Genomic DNA, 24,315 nt, shown 5'->3' with positions numbered 1-24,315 from the left:
CTTGACAACCTCGTATAAAATATAAGAAGACGGCGAGGAGGGGAAATGGAGGCCACTCTTGTGGAAACCGGCTGATGATCTCGAACATCGGCAGCATACGGGAATTCTGTGATCTCGAGACGCCCATTTTCATGTTCAACATCAAGGGTGAATACGCTACGATGACGATTTCCGAGGTGCGATATGCAACATCCCTTGAGACGAGGGGGTAGTTCCAGGGAGGAACTTCACTTGCCTTGAGGCGACTAACAGAATGCATTTCGCAGCTCTTACCATTATCTTTCGGGCCGGATGTGTTGCCTTCACCCGAAGTTCTCGAGGCCAATCGGCCGCAGACGTGAACCTCGCCGTCATTTAACTGCATATCCCAGGTAAGCCGACCAGACACAGGCTACAGCGGTTGTCAGAAGTCGCACTCTTAGAGTGCTACCCTGTTCTTTGATTTCGGCAGCAGCGCAAGGACTTGGTGTGTTTAGCAGGACATGTGTCCGTTGGTTCAGTTTGGAGATAGATGACTGGAAATTCGGACCTCGTGTGCTAGTAAAATACTCAACTCCCATTGCCATATAATTCCTAAAGTACCTAGGTAGTTTGACCAACAAGGTACTGACAAAAAAACATTCATGATTTTCCTTAACTGAATAAGTTGAGAGACTATCTGAAAACCGAAAATACAGTCATGCCCCCGATCCATACTCTCGATGTATGGGCCTGCACCTTCGGAAAGCATTAAAGGTGCCGAAGGAAACCCATGTGTCCTCTCCGCATGCCATGAAGCCACTTTTTGGTTGCTACCCCGTGAGCCACGGCCGAAACTCACCGCAGGTAGCCGCGGCCACGCGGCTCTCTACCCAGGTAGCCTCGACCACTCTATAGACAATCAAAAAGCCCTTGCGAAGTCTCACGAATACTCCACCCAAAAATGCAAAGCCGCCGCCCTATGACACCGCCAATGTGCGATGACCAGGACAGGAATCTCGTCTCCTCGATATTTTTTTTTTATTAGATGAGGTCAGCGACGTTCATGGGCATCTCCTCGATCTGGGTGCTGTAGAACTGCTCAATCTCGCGCATCATACGAACATCCTCGGCAGTAACGAAGTTGATGGCAACACCCTTACGACCGAATCGGCCACCACGTCCGATACGGTGGATATAGTTCTCGCGGTTTGCGGGCAGGTCGTAGTTGATGACCAGCGAGACCTGCTGAACGTCAATGCCACGAGCAAGCAGATCAGTGGCAATGAGGACACGGGAGGAGCCGGATCGGAACTCCTTCATAATCAGATCACGCTGAGACTGGTCCATATCGCCGTGCATGGCCGAGACGGTGAAGTCACGGGCGGTGAGCTTATCGGTAAGCCAGTCGACCTTGCGGCGGGTGTTGCAGAAGATGACGGCCTGGGTGATGGTGACGGTCTCGTACAAGTCGGAAAGAGTGTCAAGCTTCCACTCTTCCTTCTCGACAGCAATGTAGAATTGCTTAATACCCTCGAGTGTAAGTTCATCCTTCTTAACCAGGATGCGAACGGGGTCACGCATGAACTTGGTGGTGACTTCGAGAACGTCCTGGGGCATGGTAGCCGAGAGGAGAACGACCTGGGTGGCCTGGGGCAGGAGCTGGAAAATGTCGTAGATTTGCTCGGTGAAACCACGCTGGAAGGCAAATTAGCCACCGAGACACGGGACTGGAAAGGGTAGACACGAGGGATCATGGAAACATACCGAAAGCATCTCGTCAGCCTCGTCAAGGACGAACATCTTCATGCTGTCGGTCTTCAGGAAGCGACGCTGGATCATGTCGTGGACACGACCAGGAGTACCAACGACGACCTGGGGGCCATCCTGCAGGGCCTTCATGTCGTCGCGGACGCTCGTGCCGCCAATGCAGGCATGGGTCTCAATGTTCATAAAATCGCCAATAGCGACGACGACCTTTTGAATCTGCTGGGCAAGCTCACGAGTAGGGGCCAGAATCAGGGCCTGGCACTGCTTGACGGCAGGGTCGATCTTTTGAAGAACGGAGATAGAGAAGGTGGCGGTCTTGCCAGTGCCGGACTGGGCCTGGGCAATGACATCGTTACCTGGCGGTTGGAAGTGAGCAAGAGTCCAAAAAGGAAAATAAGGATGCCGAGCGGGGCAAAGGGAAGCGCCATACCCTTGACAACAGGAATGATAGCACGCGACTGAATAGCGCTGGGACGCTCTATAGTAAAAAAGGGGAAAGAGATCAGCATTCCAGCGTAGTTATTGACGAGGCTAGGCATTGCAGCATACCGAAACCCTGTAGAATCGCGCAGGTTAGTATTATGGCCCACACTTTGAAAAATAGAAACGACAGTGCGCGAAATCGAGTAGATATCAATTCGCAGGTGGAATAGACCAACTCACATAGGCATAGACACCACGGAGAAGCTCAGGCTTCAGGTCCATGTCATCGAAGGAGTCGCAAACCTAGGCCAAGGTTAGATCTAGTGGTTGGGCACCATGGGATTTCGCGACATACGCCATCGTAGTTACTCTCAATTTGAGCTGCAAAAGGGGAAAGAGAGTTAGCAAATGTTGGAACGATTCAAGAAAATACCAAATTCGTATACTAAGAGCAACGAGATTCGAATCGGAGTGTCGGGGAGTGTTTGAACTTACTTTCGGGAACGTCCTCCAAAGACATCTTGGTGATGTTTGTTGGGATGCGGGGGTTTTGTTGTTGGTGGGTGCGTTAAAGCGTCACTGAATTAAATGGGAGGGGCTTCCGGGCCTCCAAAGATCGCGCACGTCTCGTCAAGAGGTGTCGCGAGTTTCGTGAATAAAATGAGAGTCCGAAATCAACAGACCCTCTATTATCGTTATGTTAAACGTGGTGTTTGGTCGTGGTTGGTGGTCAGTTTGGTGGTAATGTGAAGTAAGGAATTTTTTTTTCCTCCAGAGGCGGGCGAAAATTTCGACCTGGGCAACATTAGGAGGCTTAAAAAAATTGGTAGGCACCTGGTCATCGCCACCCCACCTAGGCATCTTACCTAATCACCTAATTTCCCCACCAACAACTCGGCGTGTCTGGCACCACACAATCCCATTATGCCACACAATTTATTTCCAGGTTACGAGGCTGACTGTGTTGTTGACTTTCAATTGTGGCGGATACTACCTTAGATCGTAGTGATAACCATGACGGTACACCACAGTTCACATCATGACGGCCTGAATCGAGTCACGGCACATGAAGTGCTTAATCACTCGGCGGAGACGAAGTTGCCGGAGCGTACCGCAGTCTCAGCCTCAACCACTCATCCTCTAGGCGTTCTGCCTCTGGGCAATAAGTTTTTCTTCCATGGGCCCGAAGCTCGCTCCTTCTGCGGAACTTTCCAAAGGTTCCCAGAGGAGATGCTGAGCTTGTTCTTAGAGTATCTTGACCTGAAGTCTCTGCCAATGCTAGGCTATACTTGTCGGTATCTGTACGCCTTTGCATATGACGACGCTTTGTGGAAATCACTTTTTCTGTGAGTCGAAGAGCCTCCCTTGCGGGTGACGGATCGTATTTTGTCAGCGTGTCATGTAAAGATGTTTTTGTGCCCTGCTTGATCGCCTCATCGTGGCTCGCTGTGCGTAAGCCTAGTCCCGTCAGAGGACAGACTGCAAGGCCATAGGAGTGGCTGACAAGACATTTCATTCACAGAGAGGCAAACACTGGGAGATTCGAGGGGAAGTGGCTTGGTTCCTGGCGATCAACAGTTCTCGAGCTCCCTGCTGGACAAAGGCCCAATATAGACTGCAGCAACGTCTTCTCTGACGTTCTTCACCGGCCTTTTGTCTGCCGATACGTGGACCTGGAACAGTTTGCTTCGAATATTCCAAAAAGATCTCAGATTCGGAAGTTTAAGAACCTCTCTTATGAAGAATTCGCAGAAAATTGGACAGAGCAGCCCTTTGTCCTGACAGAATGCATACAGGAATGGCCTGCCTATGTATCATGGAGCATGGAAGAAATCCTGAGACGCTATGGAGACGTTGATTTCCGAGCTGAGGCTGTTGACTGGCCATTCTCGACGTACTACGAGTACATGAAGAACACCAACGACGAGAGTCCGCTTTATCTTTTCGACAAAAAGTTTGCCGAGAAGATGGGAATCACCGTCGGTCACGAGAAGGGAGCGGCATACTGGACACCCGACTGTTTTGGGCCGGACCTTTTTGACGTCCTTGGTACGTTTGGTTTGGTTGACACATCGGGAATGCTATTCACTGACGCGCAGCGATTATTTTTATATCTACAGGAGGTGATAGACCAGCACGCAGGTGGCTAATCATCGGACCTGAGGGCTCAGGGTCGACTTTTCACAAGGACCCCAACGCGACTTCTGCGTGGAATGCCGTCCTTTCTGGTGAGTACCCCCAGATTGGTTTCTTCGCGATCCCTGCCCTGCTAACAAAAAACAAAACCAAAAAAAAGGCAGGAAATATTGGATCATGTTCCCGCCGTCAGTTTCCGTGCCCGGGGTGTTCGTCTCTAGAGATGGGGGCGAGGTGACAAGCCCGCTAAGCATTGCCGAATGGCTGTTGCAATTCCACGAAGAGGCCAGGCAGTTGCCCGAATGCGTGGAGGGTATCTGCGAAGCGGGGGAGATTCTGCATGTTCCCAGTGGGTGGTGGCATCTGGTTGTCAACCTGGAGAGCGGGATCGCCCTGACGCAGAACTTTGTGCCCAAGTCCCCTTCCTGCCGCCACCTGTCGGACGTTTTATCCTTTCTCAAAGACAAGCCCGACCAAGTAACGGGGTTCAAATCAGACGTCGAGGATCCGTATGGACGTTTTGTCGACCGACTTCGAGAAACCCATCCAGAGGTACTCGGCAAGGCCCTCGAAATACTAGAGAAGAGAAGTGCACCAAAGAAGAGGACGTGGTCAGAAGCGGTAGGAGGAAACAAAGACGAGCCTTCGGGTGGCGGATTTAGCTTTGGCTTTGGCAGCGATGTTGATGATGAGGAGATTCCATAGATTCATCGAATCCAAGCAGACTTCAGCACGCGGCTGTTTTGTTCCATTGTGTAAGTTGAAGATTCCTGAGAAATGTCTGAAGCTTTCTTTGCCGCGTAGTTTGTCTTCTATTAAGAGACATCTGTCGGAATCCGGTGATAATTCGCTAAAATACCCTCGACAACTACTACCTACCTAAGTAACGTCAGATGAGGTGCTCAGCCTCGCCCCCCTTCCTCGGAGAACGAATTGTGTGCTTTGTTCTCCTGAATAGGATTGGGAACATTGAAGCTGAGACTTGTGGCGGTCGAAGGGGGGCGACGACTTCCTCCGTTACCCTCGATTTAGCCAATCAAAAGGGGGTGTTCCAGGTACAATTGCGATTACATCTCGACTGAGGTAGTGTACCTAGTGGGGCAGTGCCTGCCACCCCATTCCCCAAACCCCAAAACGCCCAGTGCCTGTATACCTTTCTTTTGCCTTTCTCCTTTTGCTGCAACTCGACCCTGGTTTGTTCTCACCACGAAGTTCTTTCGAGTCCAACCCGTCCATGACACGTCGGTCTTTGTTCGCAGTCTCCGACAAGCAGCTATATTGTTCGCAGTCGCCTCGCAAACTAAGTCGCCTCCCTCCTTAGGTTGCCCTATCGTATCCGCATCCCCCAGCCCCCGCCGTAGCCTCGCCAAATTTACCCCAACGTCTCGCAGCTCAGATCTAGATCTTGCGGCGTCTCTAAACCAACGTCTGTCTCAAAGGATATTAACCCCGATCATCTGCGACAGAAGACCATGTGACAGCGGGAGTGCGCCGCATTCCTCCTTCCCATCCCACTTTTCCTCGAACTCCTGCGCTTTTGTGTTTCTCTCTCGGTACTTCCTCCCCTCTCACAGATCGGCCACCTAGACGATTACCATCAATCAGCATTGGTCTGGGGTTGTCTTGAACTGTTTTCTTCCCACAAATTTCTTTGCAGGTAGGACGTTTCCTCTCGTATATCTCCTCTTTTCACTGGTCTCTACCGACATTGGAGAGCCCCGAGGTGCCGAGCTCTAGCCATCACCCCCGTGCGAATCGCCAACTCTGACGTCGATGCTTGCTGTCCTAGTACTTTCTTCCTCCCCGGCCCCGTTACCAGCTTGCGGGATAAGCCTGCCTACCACAAATATTCCCCACTTCGGTTCGATACTCCGGACCCCTGAGGTCAACCCTCCCTACTACTACCTATAAGCATCTATCCTTTGTATGCAACAGCGCTCGTCTCTGCCCTATTCCAAACATCCGTGTTCTTTTCCTTTTTTTTTTCTTTTTCGTTTCTCCTCCGAGCGTTCATTACGACTGCGCCATTCATCATGGTTTCCGACGAACATTACGACCTCTGTCTCCCGATACTCCAAGACGCGAGCCTCGAAGATGAAGACAAGACGGACCGCCTGGAAGAGATCCTGAGAAAGGAGACATCATTAAGAGATTCCTCACTTGAACATGCGATCCTCGACGCGTTGTGGCGATATCGTGACGGAGGGAGCAGCGCCGCTTCTCCTCCCCCCATCCGACAGACCATCCTTCGACGGCCGTCGCCAGCCTCATGGCGGGGGAATAGCACTCCTCTCTCCGGGTCCCCTCGTCTTGGGGTCAGCCCTCTGGTCCCTCCCGGATTCTTACCAGCCAACCTGAACAGAAATAAAGCCTCGACCGTCTCTCCATTCTCATCACCAAGACCATCACCCAGACTCGCTTTCGCTACCCCCGTTATACCCCACAGTCCGAACCTGAATGCCTACGAATTCGCCCACGATACAACCCCCTCCCAGGAGGTATTTGGTGATTACCAAACCGAGAATGTCGAATGGCTGGTCGCCGATGACGCGGCCAGCATCACGTCGTCCGTCGGCACTTCAAGCGGCCTCAACGCGGCCGCGCCCGAGTTCTCGTCGCTGTCGTCGCAGCAAACCGACATGTCTCCGTATGACATGCTGCGCTCCATCCTAGGACCGTCGAGAACGGACGAGGAGATAGAAAACGCCCTCGCGACGCACGGTTACGATTTAAGCGCGACCATTGTGGCGATAATGGAAAACCACATGCCAAACAGTGCGTACGCCATGAATACAAAAGCAGAAGAGACAAAGAGCATTGTAATAGGCAAATCCATGACGGCTGATGGTCGGCCGACGACGCCGGCCAACCAACAGAAGTCGGGCGTCATCTGCAAGTTCTACCTGTCCACGGGACAATGTCTACGCTCCGACTGCAGATTCAGCCACGACTTGAGCAACCATCTATGCAAGTGAGTTGTCTCGAAACTGGTGGGAGCCTCTACACAAAACAAAAAAAAGGGAAGCTAAACGTAGAACAGGTACTGGATTATGGGGAACTGCTTGGCGGGAGATACGTGCATTTTCTCCCATGATCCGGCGCAGCTCGTTAACAAGCTTTCCGTGGACGGGGGCCAGACGCCTCCGTCAAAGCAACAAGCCAATATCCAACTGTCTGATTACAACTCGTTTCCGTCACTGCAACCAGGCACACCCGAACAAGTATCGCACTACGCGGCAGTCGCCAGATACAGAGGGATGACGCCGCCTCCCGGGTTGAAACCGTTCCCGACGAATGACAGTCCAAGGCCACGGTCTCGTCCCGGCAGCCGGCAACAGCAAGCCCGAGAACCTTCCGGTGGCGCCCCTCCGCTGGATGACGCCGAAGCATTTCCCACTTTAGGATCGGCGGCAGCGAAGCAAGGAAAGAAACATCACGGCAAGCGGGGCGGCCATGGCAGCAAAGAAAATGCGGTCACGACACCCAGCTCCCTCGCCGATATTGTCAAAATGTCGCCGTCTCCTGGGCCGATGGCGATGCGCCAGGATCCGAAAAAGACCACACGCAACGGAACGACTACGGGTGTTCGTAATGGGGAAAACAGCGCCGCAGCACAAGCCATACCGATCCCCAAGCATATTCCTTGGCTCGAGACGGGCGAGAGGGCGAACAAGGCTTATCTCAAGGCCCGGCAAGAAGCCATCAAGCACGGCGGTCTCAGAAATAAGTTCTTGCAAAGGTATGTAATGGACGGGGTAGAGGAGAGACTGGGTAGTCGGTGTCGGTCTTTCGGGTTCCTGTTTTGCGGTGGTTGACGATCTCTCGCAGTGCTGCGCAAGCGTGGAACAGGAATGACGCGCGGGCGGCCAAGGCCCTCAGTCTCCGCGGACAGAGTGAAAATGACTTGATGCGGAAAGCGCACCGCGAGGCGGCCCGCGAGCTCTACGAGGAGCGGAACAAGGCCAATACAAACACCTCGGAGATTTATGTCGACCTGCACGGACTGCACCCCGACGAGGCGGTGGAGTACCTCGAGCGAGTGCTGTTGGACAATAGCAAGGAGAACCGACCGATCTACGCCATCACCGGGACCGGCCATCACAGTAAGAACGGAAAGGACAAGGTTGGCAGGGCGATTCGGAACTTCCTGAACGAATGGAGTTATGCGTATCGCGAGTTCTCAGTGCCTGGGGACCGTAACAATATGGGAGGGATACTGGGTGTCGACGCGAGGAGCTACGACAAGAGCCTAGCGCGGGACGGAGGGGCGAGTTTGGCCGAGCCAAAGGAAGAGGAAGACATTCTCAGCCAGGGAGTCGAAATCGGCGACGGGAAGGTCAGGCTCTTGGTTCGAGACCCTCCTAAGGGACCGAGCTTGAAGCGGTGACGATGGCGAGCAGGAGGCGGGACGGCGCGTGGCGCGTGGCGCGTGGGAGCAACTGGAGTCCGTCCCTAGAAGAGGCAGATTCCGAGTGGTGGGAAGGATTGAATGGCACAAGTCGAATTGAAAGATTATCATCTTTCAAACAAGGTACTGTTAAAGTCAAGAAGCATCTCACCTTGTTCGTCGCTGTGTAATTACCTACGACTACTTCGTACTGCTTTACCTTCTCCCAGAAAGGCAACATGATGATTAAGAACTGAAGCTAGGCCTGCCTGGGGCGTGGGAGTTTCGTACATATACCGTGCCTACCTAAACACAGCGTGGATCCCCACTAACGACTGTAATTACTACGAAGTATCGGTACTTACGGAGTAAGCAATAGGTACCTTACGGAGTCCGGATACAGTACGTTGTAAGACCGACGTCAACCACACGGAAGTTCAAACGAGGCCACGCTCCTTGATGTCAGCAATGGAGATGGGACGGACATCGCGACACTGCCCCCTCCCCAATGCGGCCAGTGACGAATACCGCATTCCCAATCTCTCTTTTCCTTCTTTCCACCACGATTTACGTTTCTCGTCAAGCTTCCTTACCGACATCCATATACGAATGAATCATTGAAAGCACCAGCCTTAATAATTCTGCTTTGCCTTTTCTTCATCCTATCCATCAGCCTACTGAGGAGCGTCGAACCCACAAGGTACATCGTGCTTGGAAACGCGACAGCCATCGCATTCGTCTGCCAAGATCAAGAAATATTCCGAAAAGAACATGGCCACGAGGTAGCCACAGTCCGCTGTACCTCAACGCTGTTGTGCTGCGATAGAAGCCGAGATCTCATCCGACTTTCCTAATTGTTGTCTCCTCGCCCCATTAACGAGCTGACCTGGGGCTGGTTTTCCGGAACCGCCGGGGTTCTGTCGTCATCAACGATGGTCAACTCGGACTTCCAAAACATGGAGCAAACAGCGTCAATGCCGCTGGCGCCCGACAATGACCCCGATAGACGAACTGACCCGTCTTCTCCAACCTCCCCCGATCCGCCTCTGCCCTGGGCTCGCCGCCCCGGTTCCATGTCCTCCCGCCGTCTCTCCTCGACCCGATACGTTCGCACCGCGCGAGCCCCGGCCCTCAAACGCCTTTTCCGCGCCGCCGCCAAGGGCTACAAGAACCTCAACGCCGCCTACCTACGGCTCACTCCCCTCCAGCGCGTCGCTGTCGTCACTGCGGCCGTCGTCGTCAATGTCCTCGCCATCCTATTCCTCGTATACTCCCACGCCATCTTCACCTGGCTGGCCCCGATAAGCCATCAGTGGCGCGCCCTTCCCGGCGGCTGGCTCATTATCTGGCTCATGGTTGTCATCACGGCCTTCCCCCCGCTCATCGGCTACAGCACCTGCATCACCATCGCTGGCTTCGTCTATGGTTTCCCGCTCGGGTACCCCATCGTCGCCACCGCCAACGTGGCCGGTAGTCTCGCCGCGTTTTATGCCAGCCGCACCATCTTCAGCGGCTATGTACACCGCCTCGTCGGCCGGGACCACCGCTTCATCGCCCTTGGCCAGGTCCTGCGCAAGGACGGTGTGGGCATGCTCATTGCCGTCCGACTGTGCCCCCTGCCCTACTCCATTTCCAACGGCTTTCTCGCCACTATCCCTTCCATACATCCCCTAATATTTGCGGTTGCCACGGCATTGGCGAGGTAAAGCTCTCTCCCCCCTCCCCGCCCATAATTCCCAGGCGAAGCGCATAATTCTTGGCTAACACTCGAGGTCCTTGTGTGCTGCAGTCCCAAACTCCTCATTCACATCTTCATCGGTAGCCGTCTCGCCCTCATCGCCGAGCGGGGCGACGAGATGTCAATGGCCGACAAGGCCATCAACTGGACCTCGATGATCTTCGGCGGCCTCCTCGGTGGATTCATCGGCTGGGTCATCTACCACCGCACCATGACCCGCGCGGCCGAGATCGCCCTCGAAGAGAACGAGGCGCGAGACCTCGACGATGCCGATCCGCTGGGCTCGCCTGAAAACGGCCACGGCGATCTCGACTATGCCGATGTGGAGGCTGGTCTTCTTGACCCGGATGACGTGGTGGCCCTGATGAACGACGACGATATTAGTCTTTGGGGGGGGAGCGACGGGGTGGAGGGCGATGAGCGGTATCATGACAATGACGAAAGCGGTTCCGTAGATGGGCATGGGAAGGGGCATACAACTGGGTTGGGCAAAAACTAGATATTTTTTCCTTCTTTCCCTCTTTGGCTGTTGGACAATCTCGGGTCAGCTGGTGTCTATTGTGTATTATCTTATAAGTTCTATCCTTCGTTGGGTCTGTTTTGAACTAGAAATGAAATGACCATGTGAATGACCACGTACGGACGCGAAAAGAGGGAAGAGCTGCAATGTTGAAATATTATATTGGCCTGGACCTTTCTTTTATTCTTCCATACTGCGTTGCTGGTATCTGGTATTACCCGTTTGATTTCGCTTCCCAAGCCTCCTCGACCCGAAATTGTTTGTTAGAGAAGAAGGCAAAAATGCGTCTCGCGCCGAGGCCATGTGACGCGCCATATCAAAACGCCGACGCTTATGATTACGAAAAGAAAATTAATAAACAGACAAACACCAAACCCACTATTGTCTTCCCTGATAATGCTGCATGATCTGAATCGCCTGCTCGGTCGGGTACCCGATGAATACCGGTCCTGTGAAGATCATCTGCGGCGTAGTTACGCCACCTTGCTTCATCTCCTGCGCAGCGGCAGGAGGGGGAGGAGGGAGAGGAGGAGGAGGAGGATTAATGAACGTGGGTTGAGGAGGAGGTATAGGCGGCGGTGCCTGTTCCTGTTCCTGTTCCTTAACCGGCGTCTCGGGCCGTATGGGGCCATCGATCATGACATCCCCTGCCGGTTTTGGAGGGCCCATCGGTGGCGGGGGAGCGCCACGGCCATTCATGAGGGCAGCCATCTTGGAGTGGTCAAACGGACACTTGCCCCCCGCACTCTTCATGGGCGTTGATGGATGCTGCCCCTCGGACGACGTCGGCATGACCACGGGCGCCGGCGGCGGAGAGGGCGGCGGCCCCTGTTCCTCCTCCAAGCCGTGGGGCTCGTACCGCGGCACGGAGATGCCCCATGGTCTACTGGGCGACTCACCGACTCGGACTTCCTTGAAGGGGCGGTCGAAGTGGCCCTCCCTGTCGGCGTCGGCGTCGGCGTCTGCGTCGGCAGGGTCGGCCTCGACATGGGCGTCAGCCGGCGGCTCCTGGCCATGGGCGGTGCTCGAGGTGACGGCCTTGGCCCAGTTCTCCACCCTTTCGTTGGAGGCCTTGTCGATTTCCCGCTGTACCTGCGACGTAGGCAGCATGCGCTTATGAAGGTTGCTCAGGTCTTGAATCATGCCGACGATATCCCCGTATTTCGCATCGAGTTTCCTTATTTGATCTTCGGTTCTCTGGTTTCTCCTGAGACACACTTCATGGCTGCGCGGTAGTTCGTGTTTGTGGGTTTCAACGTAGTGAGCAATTTCCTCCGGGGAGTGTTTGTCTAAAAACCGGATGGGACATTTGGCCGGCCCGGCTCCATTCGCGTCTTGTTCAGCGGGCTTCGACATGGATTCCTGGGATTCCTCGTACATGGCTGCGCATATTGGATCTGAAGAGTGATGGGGGGTCGGGTCCTGGGAGCTCTCCTCGGCGGCGCGCGGCCCGGTAGTGTTGTCGGCGTTGGCTGGTGCGGGGAAGGGGCATTCCAACTTGCCCTTCTTCCCCTCGATGGTGAAGTCTTGCTCGAGTACTGTAGACATGGATGTGCTTGTCCCCGAGTTCCGTGAAATGGTGTCGTTTCTGCTAGACAAGCTCGTCTTTCGGGGGTCTATCAAGGCTTCCAGCTGGTTGGCAACACGTCGGCCGTCGCGGATAGTGAGAGCAACCTGGTTGCCGGTGTCGAGCTTGGTGCGACGGGGGAGCGGTACTAACGTTACGTTTTCTATTTTCGGGTGGCGAAGATCTGGAGGGAGTTGCAGCTTGGCCAGCGTCTCGGCAATTTCTGGCGCTGCAGGCGCATGTTTATCTGCCAAACGTTGGTACTATAGGCAACCGGAGGGTCTGGTCAGTCGTGGTGCGTGAAGCCGATGCAGGTCGGAACATGATAAAGGGTGGGTCAGAGAAGTCAGGCAGGATAGTAGGCTTCTGGCCTCCGCTACTGCTTTGAGCAAACTCGTGACCAAGAGCAAACGGAGACAACATGGCATGGTAAAGAGACACGGAGGGACATCACGAAATCCAGGTATCGGCATACCTGCTCGTGAGCGAACCGAAGTTTATGTTCGAGAACCGTTTTCATGTCGGTGAGGCTTTGGACTTCGTTGGCGAGTGTGTTGAAGGATTCGACCAAGGTCTGTGTTAAAGTGATGTAATTCATTACATGGCTGACATCAAAGCCAGTGCTCGTATGTTGTGACATGGAGGACGAGGACCGTCGAAGGCTGGAACGAAGGTACGGACTAGAACACTGGAAGGAAGGACGTGACAGGGCTGAGCAGAGCAAACACAGAAGCAGGGTTTAAGGTTCCAAGGTGCCGGCTGTGAGGGAGGCCGGTTTCTGATTCCCCGGTAGGGTACCTAGGTACTTACCTTGCTTACCTAAGTGAAACGTTAATAACCGGCATGTATGTTTCGTTATTTGACATGTAAAATCCACTTGTTGGCGGGTCATACGGATGGCGATAAGAGATAAGCTGCCAACCTAAAGCTGTCGAAGGGAAGGCACCTTACCCTTGTTATCCCCCTTTTAGGTACCGGTGTCCACAACAGCCCATATGTATGTTCGCCCTCAGCCCACGCCCTCCAGCCGTCTTAGACCGCTCTCTCTGATCCTTCTTCCACCACGTCCCACAAGACTTCCGTCCAGGAAACCCGGAGCGTGAATTCTGGCAAACATGGCAATACATAATATGCCTCTACGGCTTTGGCTGCACATCAGACGAGTACCAGCATGAAAAGTGCTGGGGGTGGACCATCCTCCGCACCTCCTACGACGACGATGAGGCGTTCACTCAAGCCGTCGCCGCCATCCAGAGACTAGCCTTGGTTCGCCTCGAGGACGAGTACCGCGAAAGCAGGACGCGTGGGAAACCGGACAACGGTGGCATGGACGCGGTGAAGGAGAAACTCGATAAAGTGCCGGGCCACCCCAACTTGCGCGAACATATTCAACAGGCTTGGAGTGCGATGGTCGGGCCCGCTCAAGATGCCCTGCCTGAGGGAGAGCCACTCACGCCCGACTGGGTCATCACGCACGAGTTGGTGCGACGGTACCACCATGTCATCTTGCAGGACAGCCAGGCCCTAGACGGAGCCGATGCGCGTACTCCAAGGCTTGAGGCGTACTCCAAGGCTTGGGAGTACGCCTACGCTTTGAACCTCGGGGAGCGGGAGGAGATCGCCCGCGGCGCGCTGTTCATTTTCCTCGACAAAGAATCGATCCACCACCTCGCGCAAGCACCCAGCTAAGAAGAGCTGGCGAGCATGGCCCCTGATGACCGGAGCAAGACCGCGTGGGAGTACCGGGTTAAGGTCGTCTCGACCGCTTCGGAGGTGACGGAGGACGGCGACGACACGGACCAGATGATGGAGTTTCCCCTGGGAAGGAGGCGGATGAGGCTGTACGACTTTTTCGACACATTCATATATCTCTGCGAGGGGGACTTGGATGAAATGGCTGTTGAGGGATGGGATCGTGAACGTTTCGTCGGGCATGAGGAGCGGGAATGGGAGTTATGTAGGAACCGTTGGGCGACTGGTGTGAGGGCACCCTGGTTGCGGGAGCTGTACGGAGAAGTGGTTCTGTCAGCACACAAAATAAGGTACGCAAAAGATGTGTGTGTGCATTGAAGAAGAGTAAAAGATACTCTGCGGAAATGTCTAACTATGAAGCAAAAGGAGGGGAAATTGATATGGATACATCGGTCGGAAGTACCCTATCCGTCTACAGAAATAGCGTAAGTCACACCCCGATAAGGTGGCTATAGGCATCTGACACACCCCCCCAGAACTGCAGGATTAATCCTGACTGTTCTGCTCAATTAAAGCCGTAAATCTAAGGTAAAATAGAGGCCTAGATATTAATCTAACGATTAAACGGCTTATTAAAAAGCGCGCTCTTTTTATGCCCAAAAACGTCAAAAACGTGTAAAAACAGGTGGTCAAATTAACCATACAACAACGTCAAAACGTCAAAAACGGGTGCCTAAATAACAATCTAAAGGGCACTAAAATAACAGTCAATCTAGGCTATAGATTATAAACTCAGCACCGCGCCTCTTATAAATTACCTTAAGCCCCCTAGCTTAGGACCTCTATCCCTAATAGATATACAAACGCCTTATATTTCTACGGGGGAAGTACTTTAGTTAGCCTATCGCTAACTATCTCTTAGGTTAAGATCCAGGCGATTAGGACCTTCTTCTATTACACGAGCTATCGGATCTAAAGGGCGTGGATATCTAGATACTTTAATCTAGAGGTGACCTAAGGGCGTAGTACCTCTAGTAAAATCCTCGTTTAATCGTTATCGTAGTATATCGTTAGAGGCTTGTTTTTAAAGGTTAAGGTTAGGTCCTTAATTAAATGCCTAATCGCGATATACTGCCTAGTGGTAGCAGAAAGTGCTATAAGCTCGGTTTTAGTACTAGAGGTTATAACGCTTATTTACTTATTTACCTTCTAGTCTATAGGACCCCCGAATAATAGTGTGGTATAGCCCTAGGAGCTATACCGCGTTTTACGGTCGTCCCTAAAGGCTACGTTAGAAGTATAGTAAAGTGCGTGCTATAGGTGGTTATTACGTGGTCTAAAGTAAAGGCATAGGGACTTAGTAGAGGCGAGGTACTTTAAATACCTATCTACGGCATCGTGATACTATTTTAACGGGTTAGTATTGAATTCGGCAAGCCTTAAAGCAGCTTTAGATACGTTAGGCCGGGTCTAATAGGCCGCGTAATTAATAGAACCGACCTTCCGTAGATATAGGTGGATTAACTCTATAGAGGCTTATTAGTCGGTAGCAGATAATTCTAAAACGTTAGGAAAAGGAAGAGGGCTTTTAACCCTACGCCTACTAACAGGGAAATCTATCCCTAAAGCCTTAATCTTTTCAGTGATATAGTTCTCGAGGGAAAGCTATAGCCGATGTTATTAGCGGTCGCGAACCACTTTAATCCCTAGGAACCACTTAAGTAGGCTAAGATCCCTTATTTAAAAGTGCTGCTATATCCGTTATATAAGAGAATTAGCAGCAGATTAATATTCCTTCCTATAGATCAGAATAATATCGTCCACGTAGAAGAAGACGATTAGTTCCTTACTTTTAAAGACGTAATCGTCTTCGGTCAGTTACTTTAGGTTATACTTACCTAAAACGGAAGAGAGCTATTCGTGCTATAGCTTAGGGGAGCGACGTAGGCTATATAACGCCCTGCGTAGGCGTTATATACCGCGCGAGGGTAGCCGCGATAGCTTTAAAATAGCCTTAAGGTCCTCGTCGCTCTTCGTGCCTTTTACTGCTTAAAGCAGCGGCCACCCGGGTGGATCCTTAACGTAAATCTCTTCGTTAAGGGTAGCGTTAGTAAAGGCGTTAACGGTATTAAGCTAATATATCTCTAGGTTAAAATAGGCAGTAATAGCTATTAACGACCTAAAGGTCCTTCCTACGAGGGTGGAGGCGTAGGCGTTAAGGTGGTTTTCAGGCTATTAATCGCCTCGCACGCATAACCTCGCCTTAAGCTTGCTAACGTACCCCGACGGGTCAACCTTATACTTAATGACCTATTTGAGGTCTAAGGCACATTACCCTCCCTGGGGCAGCTCTGCTGCTTTAAAGGTGCCTATTAACCTAAGTGTATCCACCTCTTATACGGCTGCCCTGAGCCATTATAGCTTATATAGGCTCTTTAGTATCTAAGACTACTTTAACGGTTCCTTAGGTATCTCGCGGCGTAATAGCGGCTTTTTCGGCTTCTTAAAGGTATAGTGGGAGACGTAATCGTCGTACCTAGAAGGAGGTCGGCGATTACGAGCAGGCCGTCCTATAGGGGCAGGCGTTAAAGCTAAAGCAGGCGAACGAGAGTTTAGTTATTAGGCCGTAATAGTAGTAGTAGTAGTGGGATTAGACTTAGCTGCTAAAGATAGGGTTACTGCTTATGGATTAGTTATTTAAGGAGTAGCGGCAGTAGTAGTAGCCTCTTTAAGAACGGATTAGTCAGGCGATAATAATCCTATTCCGATAGCATCGTCGGTAGCCTCTCCTATAGCCTCCTCTAAGGTAGAGGAAGATCCGCTAGTATTGTTAGATTCCTCTTAATCGCTGCGTTTAATTACAGAATCGTTAGGAGGTAGCAAAAAGGGCGTATAAGCAGGCCTCGAAGAAGCAGAAGTTATTAAAGAGGGCAAAAGTAGTGCTTTTAGTGCCGTTATTAAAGAGGAGGGTAAAATAGCAGTTAAAGAGGAAGAACTAACGGCAGGAATAACGGCAGGCATAACGGTAGGAACCGTGCCTACCGTAGCCGTGGTAGCCGTTCCACGTAATACCTCTTAGTTAGTAACCTGTTAGTTTTTAGAGGCGTTTTCGGTGGTTTTTACGTTAGTGGTGGTTTTTAATCCTTTACTACCACCACCGGCCATCCCTCTAGATCTTAACGATTAAGGCTATTATTAACGCCTCCTTCCCTCTTATAAAGCCTCTATTATAGAGTTCTGCTACGTTACTATAGGTACACCGAAATCGACGATATCTATTATAACGCTAAAAGGGTCTTGAATGCCCTAGTCTAACGGTAGATTAAGGTCATCGAAAAGCTATATAGGCACAGGCATATTAGGCTCTTTCCCCCTATTTTTATAAAGGACTAACTTATTAAAGATAACGTCCCTCGTGCGTAGGATCCTATCCCCCTATTGGGGAACCAAAATCCGAAAAATATTAATGCCTTCGTAACTAATCAAATAACCGATATATGCCCTCGGCGCGAGCTTTTCGTTCTTATACCTTCCTCGCAGGTAGTTAGCAGTTAACGCGTACGCCTTATAACTATACCTCTTTAGGTGCGTAATTAAGTATTAGGTGCCTGTAGCAGTGGTCACAATGGGTCCCTAGTATACACCCACAGGGATCCAGGTGTGCCTAGTCTAAGACCCCTCAAGGCATAAATAAAGTAAGTTATTATATAGTAAATAGGATAGTCCCTTAAAGTAAATAAGGTAGCCCTTGAGGAAGTAAATAAGTAGTCCTCGAGGAGTAGAGCGTAGCCTTAAGGAGCGAGGGAGCCTCCCCTTTAAAGAGGGAGGCTAGCGATTAATCTAACTCTTTAGCTATACCCACATTCTAATTCTTTAGCTACACCCACGTTCTAACCCTATTATAATCCTATCGTGATTATACCTGGTTCCTTATTTAACCCTACCTTTTCACTCTTTACGACTACCTATTTAATATTTTAATCGCTCTACCCTTAAAGGGCGCGAAGACCGTTAAGGAGAGTCACTAAGATATCTAACTATCACGAAATAAACGATCCTACCTTCGATTTTAATAAGGCTACTAGCTAGTTTAAGCGATAGCTCCATGATAGCGAAACCGCCTTCGTGGAGGACGCTAACAAGTAATACGACGGGGACACGCCGGGAACTAATACGGCTCCCGTACCTGCTACTATACCTATTCCTGCACCTACTACTACTCTTATCGCCGGTATTACCTCTACCACTACCTTTACCCCTATCACTGTCCCCGTCCCTCCTATAACCACGACGGGACCCGCGTATAACTCTAACCTGCCCCCGTATACGAACCTTAACCTAGCCACGCTAACGGAGGAATAACTAAACGAACGCGTTAAATAGATAAAGGTATAGAACCACCGTAAGCGTAAGCTTGCGTACTTTACTAAGCTAAAGGCGGATATTACCGCCGCTATTACTACCGCCGCCGCCGCTATTAATCCTAACCCGGCCGATATCACCCACCGCCGTATAGCTAAGCCCCGATATTGCGTTATAACCCCGGCGAGATCCTAGTATACCTACGATATATCCACGATATCGTCTATACACGGATCCGCCACCTAGGCTAAGTTTAATTTCCCCTTACCTAAATAGGATAGCGTATCCTAGGCTAAGTAACGCACGTTTATCTAGGAGACTAACTAGCGGTTCGACCTGGATTCTTAATCCTTTCCCACGGACGCCGCGAAGAACTACTTCGTTATATCATACCTCCCCTACCATCTTAAGGAACGTTAGCAGGCTAAACTACGATATAAATATAACGGGGACTCTAATAAGGTTAGCTAGGCAGCCTTATAGGCCTAGCTGTCCTGTTAGGTTAACGATAACGATACCCGCCTACGAGAGGTGGCGGTATAGATCCAGAGCGAGTCTATCTCCTCCTAAAGAGAGGGGGAGTCTTACGCTAAATTCATATAACGGTAGGAAGCCCTAGAGTCGGAACTACCGGGCGAGCTCCTAGACTAGTAGAGGATTTAGATAGTACTAATAAGGGTCCTCCTACCTATTCGGGACTATATAGTATCTATAGGGGTTCCTAAGAACTACTAGGATCTAGCCCCGGTATACCGTAGGGCTAAGGTCTTAACTATTACCAACGGGTTAGCTATTAGCCGGACAGACTTCTAGTCCGCTACCTAATAACGTCGTTTCCGCTCGCGTACCCACGGTTATAACCCCTACGCTCCGGCCATCTACGGTTCCACCAGTGTCCCTGCGTCTACCCCTATATCTGCCCCTGCGTATACTTCTACGCCCGCTCCCGCTCCTAGTTATCCTATACGCCCTAGACTATTATCGTACCTTGATTCTATTACTTACTATAACTATAACTAAAAGGGGCACTACGCTACTATATACCCTGGCTCTTATACCGAGCGGTCGCGCTCGAGTAATAGTAATCCGAATACCTAGCCGGTATCTATATCTTATCCTACGGTCGGCCGCGTTACGGGCGAGGTGCCCTAGGAATAATACCCGCCTTAAGTAACCCCCTCTGCTACCACTATACCGGTAAAGGCACGTGTATCCCTTCGCCGAGGTAGAGAATAGGTGTAGATAGCGGCTCTCCTTAATAGAGGTGCTAATATTAACGTTTTAGACCGGTCCCTCCTAGGACCTAGTTAGGTTCCGAAGGGGTCCCCGATCCCGGTATCCTGGGTCACGGAAGGATAAACAAAGATAACCCGTATAATACGCCCTGGATTCCACTAGAAACACTAGGGCATACCACGGAGTACCCTAGCGGTTCTATAGTATAAGCTATAGCACCCACGGGGTATGCTATAGGTACCTTTAGGGTACACTATGGCTTCCCTGGGGTATACTATAGCTTCTCTAGGGTATAATAAGTGAATACCGGGGAATCCCCCGGGTTCCTGTATATAGAAGCCGAGGATTCCACGGGGTTTACACGTGGATACTTAAGTCCCGGGGGCGCGCCCCCTTAGCTTAGATAAGATATCTTTATTACACCTCTTTTACTGCAGTAAAGGTCACCCTTTGAATCCTAGGTTCCTTAGGTCCGATAATACTAGCTAGCTAAAGTTATGCCCGGATAGGATATATTAAATCCTAGATCCGTCTAAGTCTTATAATACTAGCCAGCTAAAGTTATACTCGGATAGGGTATATTAAATAGTAGTAACTAATACTTTTAGGTAAGGTTTATATACCGCCGCCTAGTATAACCTATAAGGACTACGCCTATATAGACTATATAAGCTTACTAGTGAACCCGCTAGCGTATTAGGCGATAACGCCTCCCCTTTACTAAGTCTAGGCGTAGAGTATATAAGGAATCTATAGTCGTTAGCTATAGTATAGAAAAGGCGCCTATACTAACCTATACTAAGGTATTTACCGTGGATCCTAAGCTCCGATACTATAACCGATATAAACCTTTCTAATAATCGTCCTCCCCTCCCGCGAAATATAAAGGGAGCCTAACCTCTCCTAAAGTTTAGTAAGGACTACCCGTACCTCACGGAAAATATTCTCCTCCTAAAATAAATTACGCTACTCGCTATCCTCTAACGTGCCGGGGAACCCCGAAGCTAACGGCGTAATAACCCTAAAAGGAAGAGCGTGGAAGCTAGTTATCACGCTAGAGGGCGTGTATCCGAAGGTTTAGGCGATTAATCCTAGTCGTTTCCGTAGTATTCGAAAAATAGCTTATCTATAAGCCGAAATACCGGGAGATCCTAATAAGCTTAAATAAAACCGATAAAAAAAGGGTAAATAAGTCGCTAAAGCACTTACCGCTAATTCGCTATCGCTAACTACCTCGGATAAGCTAAAGGACGGATTAGCGGAATATAGTCTAACCGAGATAAGTCTTACCGGACCCATCTCCGTTATACCCTTTATTAGTTAAAAGGCTATAAGTAGGACTTAATAGGCTATCGCTCGACTTAGCGGTATTAGGTAACCCTCTATTTAGTAATATAGAACTAACTATACTCTTTATCCGTTTTACTATAAAGATAATGGATAAGGAACCTACTATTAAAGAGGAGGAACTAATATACTCCCTAAGTAAATCCTCTTTATACTAATCGCCTATATCCCACGTCTCTCCCGATAAGACTACTACCTATTATACTCTTACTATAGATCGCTAACCTTTTAACGCCCTTAGCCGCGCCTTCTTAGCCGATTACCCGGTTAATACTAAGAGTATAGCATTTAATACGGGTATACCCGGACCTAGCCGCGCTAACGCCCGCTAAAACCGCGGACCGCCGGATAAAACGCCTCCTCCTCCTCCGGCGCTAACCTAACCGCCCCTTACGGGCGGAGACTAAACGTATATACGCTACTCCGACTTACTCGCTATTATCAGAGAGCTTTAGCGCGGATTATAGCCGTAGTAATTCTAAGTCCGCTTTAAGGCGGATAGCCTCGGTGTTAAATAGGTAGTCGCAAAGAGTGAAAAGGTAGAGTTAAGTAAGGAACCAGGTATAATCACGATAGGCTTATAATAGGGTCAGAACGTGGGTGCCGCTAAAGAGTCAGATTAATCGCTGGCCTCCCTCTTTAAAGGGGAGGCTCCTCCGCTCCTTAAGACTAGGCTCCGCTACTCCTCGAGGGCTGCCTTATTTGCTTCGAGGGACTATTCTGTTTACTAGTATGATAACTGCTTTGTTTATGCCTTAAGGGGTCTTAGACTAGGCACGCCTGGACCCCTATGGGTTTATATTAGGGACCTATTATAACCACTACTGCAGGCACCTAATATAGCGACCTTCCCCGGATACTCCTGTCCTTAGGAGCACCTGATCCGTGCCGGCCTCCCGGCTCCTCTAGAACCCAGTGCCCGAATCCGTCCTCTAAGTCCCCCGGTGCCCCGAACCCGTTCTCTAAGTCCCCCGGCGCCCCGAACTAAAGCCCTCCACGACGGGACCCCGATAGGTCCCCGCCTGGTTCCTATATAGAGCCTTTTAGGCCGTGGCTCTAACCCGGGTGCGTACTCCCTCTTTTCGTTCTATTAATAAAACCACTGAAGATAATACCCTACCCGGGACCCCGATAGGTTCCCGGCCGGTTCCTCCACTAGCCCCCTAGTATATCCCTTTATCCTTCTGGGCCATCCCTTTAATTCATCCATAAAGACTCCTAGAGCCGGTATTTTGTGGGGTCCGTTATTACTCCTTCCGTGGATTCGTAGCTTCCTTCTTTCTACTAAAAATAGGTGCCTATATAACTGTTTTTTAGGGATATCTCGTAACCTGCCGTTATTCCCTCTTCCTATTCTTTTCTTCCTCTCCTATACTTAATTTTCCGATTATACTATTCTTTATGAGTTTCCCCTTAATCTAAGATACTATATACTAACGTCTTATAGTCTTCTATTAATTAACTACTATCTTATAAATGCTTCTACACGTCTTTAATCTATAATACTAGCTAACCGCGTGGTATAACGTAGTTACTATACCTTCCTAGGAAGATAATAATAATAATAAGCGCGTCGCCACTCCCGCGAGTGCAACGCGGTCCTCTAAAAGGATCAAGATCGTTGTTACGGCGTCGACCTTGTAGTCCGCTAGGCAAGGCAGTTAGCCCTATAGCTAGCTATACTAGAGCCTCATACTTCTACTACGGCTGCGTCGTCGTCGACTACTATACCGTCGGTCGCTCCCCGCTAGAAGGTGGTAGATATCGGTATAGGTGGGGATCTAAGGGCCCCCTATATACGTTATACGGGTAAGTTAGTAACGATTAACTTCAAGGAAAAGACGTATACTATTAAGGCCGAGACGTGCCGATACGCCGATAATCGTCGGCGTACGAATAAATACTACTACTACTCTAAGTATAATAGCCTTAAATACCACGTGGTAAGTTATATATCTTTATTATTATTCCTATAGCCCCTCCTATTATAGACTACTCCGTAATCCCCTGTTAATCTAACACGTATAATAGCTTTCTATCGCCGGTAAGAACGCTGCTAAGCAGCTATAGAAGGTTTTAGTTATCGCTATCGAGAAAGGTAGTCTAAATAAGAGTCGTCGTGTGAGTGTTACTAACTATATCCCCTCGTTAACCCTATATAGTACCCTTACTAATCCTTTATAGTACTAGGCTATAGCAGTTTAATGCCAGGTTATTCTTAGAGAGGCTTTAGGTTAAGCGACGCTAGAAGTTAACCGGTCGTTTACTAAGGAAGCTATTACTACTTAGCGTTAAGCTAAGGAAGTTACCGATACCCGCTAGAAAATGGCGGAAGATATCCACGAGAGGCTTAATAGTATAGAGTCGCTCCTTAAGTAATTCGTCGGGTTATAGTAGTAGCGCCTTACCGTTAAGTAGTCGCGGCTCGATATTAAGTAGTAACGCCTAGTATTATATTAGCGCGATCTTACGGCCTAAGAACGTACGGCCACTACCTTCGAGTAGATAGCTGCTCTTAACCTGGCCTAGGCTTAGGCCGTGGAAGGTGATATACCTATACCCTTAGGGTCTACCTTAGCCCCCGCGGGGGTTAGCTTTATAGGTAACGATATATTTAATAATAGTGGTGGCCCTATATAATCTTAAGGCTTCGTGCCATAAGGTCTCTAAGGTCCCCCGGATCCTTATAAAGTCCCCGATAATAACGATATAGTGCCGAGCTCGTTAGTAAAGAACGGTAAGGAGAAAAAGGCTTTAACGCCCTTAACTCCTTTATTAGGGAAGAAGAAGAAGAAGTAGCAGGCGAAGACGCCGCTATCTTTTTATCCTTCGATGCTATCCGCGGGTAGTAGGTAAAAGGGGGTAACGGCTACTACCGCGGGGCAGAGCTAGGTATATATAAAGGATAACGAGGCGGTTAGGCGCGAGCCTACCCCTCTAGATAACGAGTTAGTGGGGTTTAAGGACGCCCTAAAGGGGGCGTGATAGTATATATAGAGGAACGACTATTTTCTTTTCAGGTTTTCTACTAGCCTTCCGGTTTGGTTTTCCCTTTTTTTTTTAACTAGCTTTAGGGTATTCCTATCATAACCCTGACAGTCCTAACTATACTTCTATTATAATATAATCGTGTCTTTATTATAACGGTTAATTAAGGGAATAGTAGAGGAAAATAGACT

At 50.1% G+C, this 24,315-nt stretch overlaps 6 protein-coding genes across 6 annotated transcripts in view; 4 read left to right on the top strand and 2 right to left on the bottom strand.

The window, feature by feature from the left end:
- The window catches only part of SODALDRAFT_334391 (cytidine deaminase), a 1,033-nt gene extending 475 nt beyond the window's left edge, over positions 1 to 558 (top strand). The window contains exons 2-3 of the mRNA XM_028612196.1: positions 95 to 176; positions 267 to 558. Coding sequence (XP_028465103.1) covers positions 95 to 176; positions 267 to 341 — 157 coding nt within the window. The 3' untranslated portion in view covers positions 342 to 558. The remainder of the gene's footprint in view (positions 1 to 94; positions 177 to 266) is intronic.
- Positions 525 to 2,939, bottom strand: SODALDRAFT_345150 (DEAD-domain-containing protein). Its single transcript, XM_028613194.1, has 7 exons — positions 2,647 to 2,939; positions 2,507 to 2,532; positions 2,391 to 2,454; positions 2,332 to 2,336; positions 2,159 to 2,207; positions 1,726 to 2,084; positions 525 to 1,656 (listed from the first exon to the last, which is right to left on the bottom strand). The coding sequence occupies exons 1-7, from the start codon at positions 2,669 to 2,671 to the stop codon at positions 1,003 to 1,005; spliced, it is 1,182 nt and encodes a 393-aa protein (XP_028465102.1). The 5' UTR covers positions 2,672 to 2,939; the 3' UTR covers positions 525 to 1,002.
- Positions 2,940 to 3,101: 162 nt separating this feature from the next.
- SODALDRAFT_313372 (F-box protein) lies at positions 3,102 to 5,031 on the top strand. The gene is made up of 4 exons (XM_028609232.1): positions 3,102 to 3,497; positions 3,674 to 4,200; positions 4,272 to 4,379; positions 4,448 to 5,031. The coding sequence occupies exons 1-4, from the start codon at positions 3,166 to 3,168 to the stop codon at positions 4,990 to 4,992; spliced, it is 1,512 nt and encodes a 503-aa protein (XP_028465101.1). The 5' UTR covers positions 3,102 to 3,165; the 3' UTR covers positions 4,993 to 5,031.
- A 1,289-nt stretch (positions 5,032 to 6,320) lies between these two features.
- On the top strand, positions 6,321 to 11,239 carry SODALDRAFT_360994 (hypothetical protein; the record flags this gene model as incomplete). The annotated part of the gene is made up of 9 exons (XM_028614329.1): positions 6,321 to 7,258; positions 7,328 to 8,026; positions 8,116 to 8,623; positions 8,662 to 8,849; positions 9,111 to 9,191; positions 9,348 to 9,465; positions 9,556 to 10,376; positions 10,464 to 10,895; positions 11,173 to 11,239. The coding sequence occupies 9 exons, from the start codon at positions 6,321 to 6,323 to the stop codon at positions 11,237 to 11,239; spliced, it is 3,852 nt and encodes a 1,283-aa protein (XP_028465100.1).
- SODALDRAFT_334384 (hypothetical protein) lies at positions 11,097 to 13,225 on the bottom strand. Its single transcript, XM_028612195.1, has 2 exons — positions 12,975 to 13,225; positions 11,097 to 12,762 (listed from the first exon to the last, which is right to left on the bottom strand). The coding sequence occupies exons 1-2, from the start codon at positions 13,137 to 13,139 to the stop codon at positions 11,311 to 11,313; spliced, it is 1,617 nt and encodes a 538-aa protein (XP_028465099.1). The 5' UTR covers positions 13,140 to 13,225; the 3' UTR covers positions 11,097 to 11,310.
- Positions 13,138 to 14,764, top strand: SODALDRAFT_360992 (hypothetical protein; the record flags this gene model as incomplete). The annotated part of the gene is made up of 4 exons (XM_028614328.1): positions 13,138 to 13,201; positions 13,575 to 14,133; positions 14,203 to 14,523; positions 14,728 to 14,764. 4 exons carry the CDS (start codon positions 13,138 to 13,140, stop codon positions 14,762 to 14,764), a joined length of 981 nt encoding a protein of 326 aa, XP_028465098.1.
- Between the last annotated feature and the right edge of the window lie 9,551 nt (positions 14,765 to 24,315).

Source organism: Sodiomyces alkalinus (genome assembly GCF_003711515.1).
Source record: "Sodiomyces alkalinus F11 unplaced genomic scaffold SODALscaffold_7, whole genome shotgun sequence".
NCBI lineage: Eukaryota > Fungi > Ascomycota > Sordariomycetes > Glomerellales > Plectosphaerellaceae > Sodiomyces > Sodiomyces alkalinus.
Note: the sequence above shows the minus strand (reverse complement) of the source record. Positions and strands in the feature narration are given on the sequence as shown.